The sequence below is a fragment of the Apis laboriosa genome, unplaced genomic scaffold (assembly GCF_014066325.1).
Source record: "Apis laboriosa isolate Shangri-la unplaced genomic scaffold, ASM1406632v1 scaffold26_cov146, whole genome shotgun sequence".
Lineage (NCBI taxonomy): Eukaryota > Metazoa > Arthropoda > Insecta > Hymenoptera > Apidae > Apis > Apis laboriosa.
In genome coordinates, this window is record NW_025222592.1 from 2,825,246 (window position 1) to 2,827,745 (window position 2,500).

At 32.2% G+C, this 2,500-nt stretch overlaps 1 protein-coding gene across 2 annotated transcripts in view; it reads right to left on the bottom strand.

Moving 5' to 3' along the window:
* Nucleotides 1-218: 218 nt before the first annotated feature.
* Nucleotides 219-2,500, bottom strand: part of LOC122713872 — an 8,287-nt gene continuing 6,005 nt past the window's right edge. For both annotated transcript variants that reach the window (XM_043934680.1, XM_043934681.1), the window contains exon 8: nucleotides 219-2,500. This exon is cut by the window's right edge and continues 82 nt beyond it. In XM_043934680.1, coding sequence (XP_043790615.1) covers nucleotides 655-2,500 — 1,846 coding nt within the window. In that variant the 3' untranslated portion in view covers nucleotides 219-654.

Genomic DNA, 2,500 nt, shown 5'->3' on the forward strand with positions numbered 1-2,500 from the left:
TACATATATATACATATATATATGTACATATATATACATATATATATATACATATTATATATATATACATATATATATATATATCTGTATATATTTTTATATATACTATACATGGAAGACATAAAAAGAGATGTAAATCAATCGATATAATTAAGCAATTTTTCATTCATCACATTTTATATATATATTAAATGTCTTTTCAAATGGATGAAAATGATCAATATATACAGATACATATCTCCACTGAAAATTTCATTTGCTATTATTCATAGTATAATAGATAATGTAATAATATATTTTATATATTTTTCATATATGTGAATATGATTTATATTTTTTAAATAAAATATAGAATGTCACGTAATTATGAGCATTATTCATACCATTTATTGGTATGAATACTTCATATAAAGAAATGCTTGAAATTAATTCATGTACAATTTTAATATTTTTTTTAATACCTTAAATTTATATTTTGCTATTTAACCACTAGCGAGCATTTGACACCATGTACAATTGACAATCAAAAAATCATTAATCTGGACCATCATAAATGAATGCATTATCATTAATGCAGGCTGTACAAATTTAAATTACAATGAGAATTATCATCAGGTACTTTCCTAATGTACCTACACGAAATTGCTTATTGCCTTAATTATTAGTCACGATATTGGTCCTATTTCTATTTCGTCGCCTAATTCGTCCACCACGTCTATTTTGATTCGATCCATTCCATTCAGGTCCATCCATTCCGAAATTTGGATTTGGACCATTTGGATTGAACCCCATCATACTAGAATCTGGTGGTACTGGTGTAGGACCGGGACCAAAATTATTAAAATTACCACCAGAATATGTTGGTGCACTATCATATGAAGAATTAACGTCTGGTCCAAAACCTACACCGGGTGCTGGGCCTAATAATCCAGCTCCATTATTGCGTTGAACATTAAAACGAGGATCAAAGTTCATTTGATTTTGAGGCACAACTGGTCCATTTATAGTTATTCCAGGAGGTATGTTAGATATTCCTGTCATATTCATTGGTGGTATGTTTTGAGGACCTATAGGTGCATTTATTATAGGTCCCATAGGACCCATATTTCCAAGCATTGGATTTGGACCCATTGGCATCATACCTTGCCCTCCTTGCATACTTTGTGGTCCAGGCATACCTTGAGGAATAGACATTCCACCAGGACCAATTCCCATGTTTGATATTTCTATTGGTGATTGTTGAACATTTTTCATTATGGAAGCATTTACATTTTGAGAAGATAAATTGGAAGCCTCGAGAGCTTTTCGACGTGGATCAGACCGAACTTGCGGAGGTGATTTTGGAGTATCCATTTTAACTGGAGGTGGAGACATGGGAGAATCAGCTAATTCAATTTTACCAATTCTAAAAATTTTACGTAATCGCGGATCGTATTTCACCTGCGCGTCATTTTTAGTAAGTTTAAGACCTGTATAATCAGGCCTTGGTATGTCAACAATATATACTTTATACGTCATTAAAGGATGCGAAGAAATGCTTGCATCGATTTCTGTACAAGGTACATGTGACGGTGCTGGCTTAAATGGTAAGCTTAACATTTGTCGTAAATCGACATCAGATTTAGTAGATGTATCAGTGAATCCTGCTCCAACAACTCGAAGATCTGTATCTCCGAAACCAGTTTGAAATTGTTGTCTAAAATCCATATCTTTTCTTCGGAGATCTTGATCTGTTTTAGTTCGAAGATCCGTATCCATGTTAGTATCGATAGCAGTAATACCGGAACTATATATGCTTGTTTCTAATCTAAGATGCTTAGATTCCTTTTTATTATCTATTCCACTAGGACTATTTGATTTCTGTTCATCTCTACGTTGTCTAGGATCTCGAGACATACGGGGATCTCTGGAAATAGATATAGAACTTGTTCCAGGTGAAGAATGTGGACTCGATGTTTCATTTTCTGTTTTTGACAATTGATTGGAAGTATTAAACGTAACATTTTTATGAATATTTGATTCTTCTACTGATATTCTATCTGGTGAAGATTTGACTTTTGAAGAATAGTCTTGTATATTACTATTTTGTTGAGCAGATTTATTCGTAGTCGAACTATGCGCTTTTAATGATGATAATAATTTTGAAACCTCAGCACTAATATCAATTTTACTCAAATCTCCAAGTTTATCTACAATAGCTGCTGGTTGAGGTATGATAGGTGCAGAAGATGTCGTTTGAAATTCTTCTTTAATCACAATATTTTGCGTTTTTTCTATAAATTCACTTTCTTCTTTTGATGTATCCTTATTAGAAAGTACTATCGTAAGATTTCCGCCTTCATCATCATCATCATCATCTTCATCATCTGAGTACCAATCTTCTAAAATTTGATCTGTATTTCTTGCAGAGCATTCATTTTCTATATTTTTAAAACTATCTTGAGCTGCTCGTTGTTGTTGTTGGATACGCATAAATAATTCCTGTGCTTTTTTTGGTAAA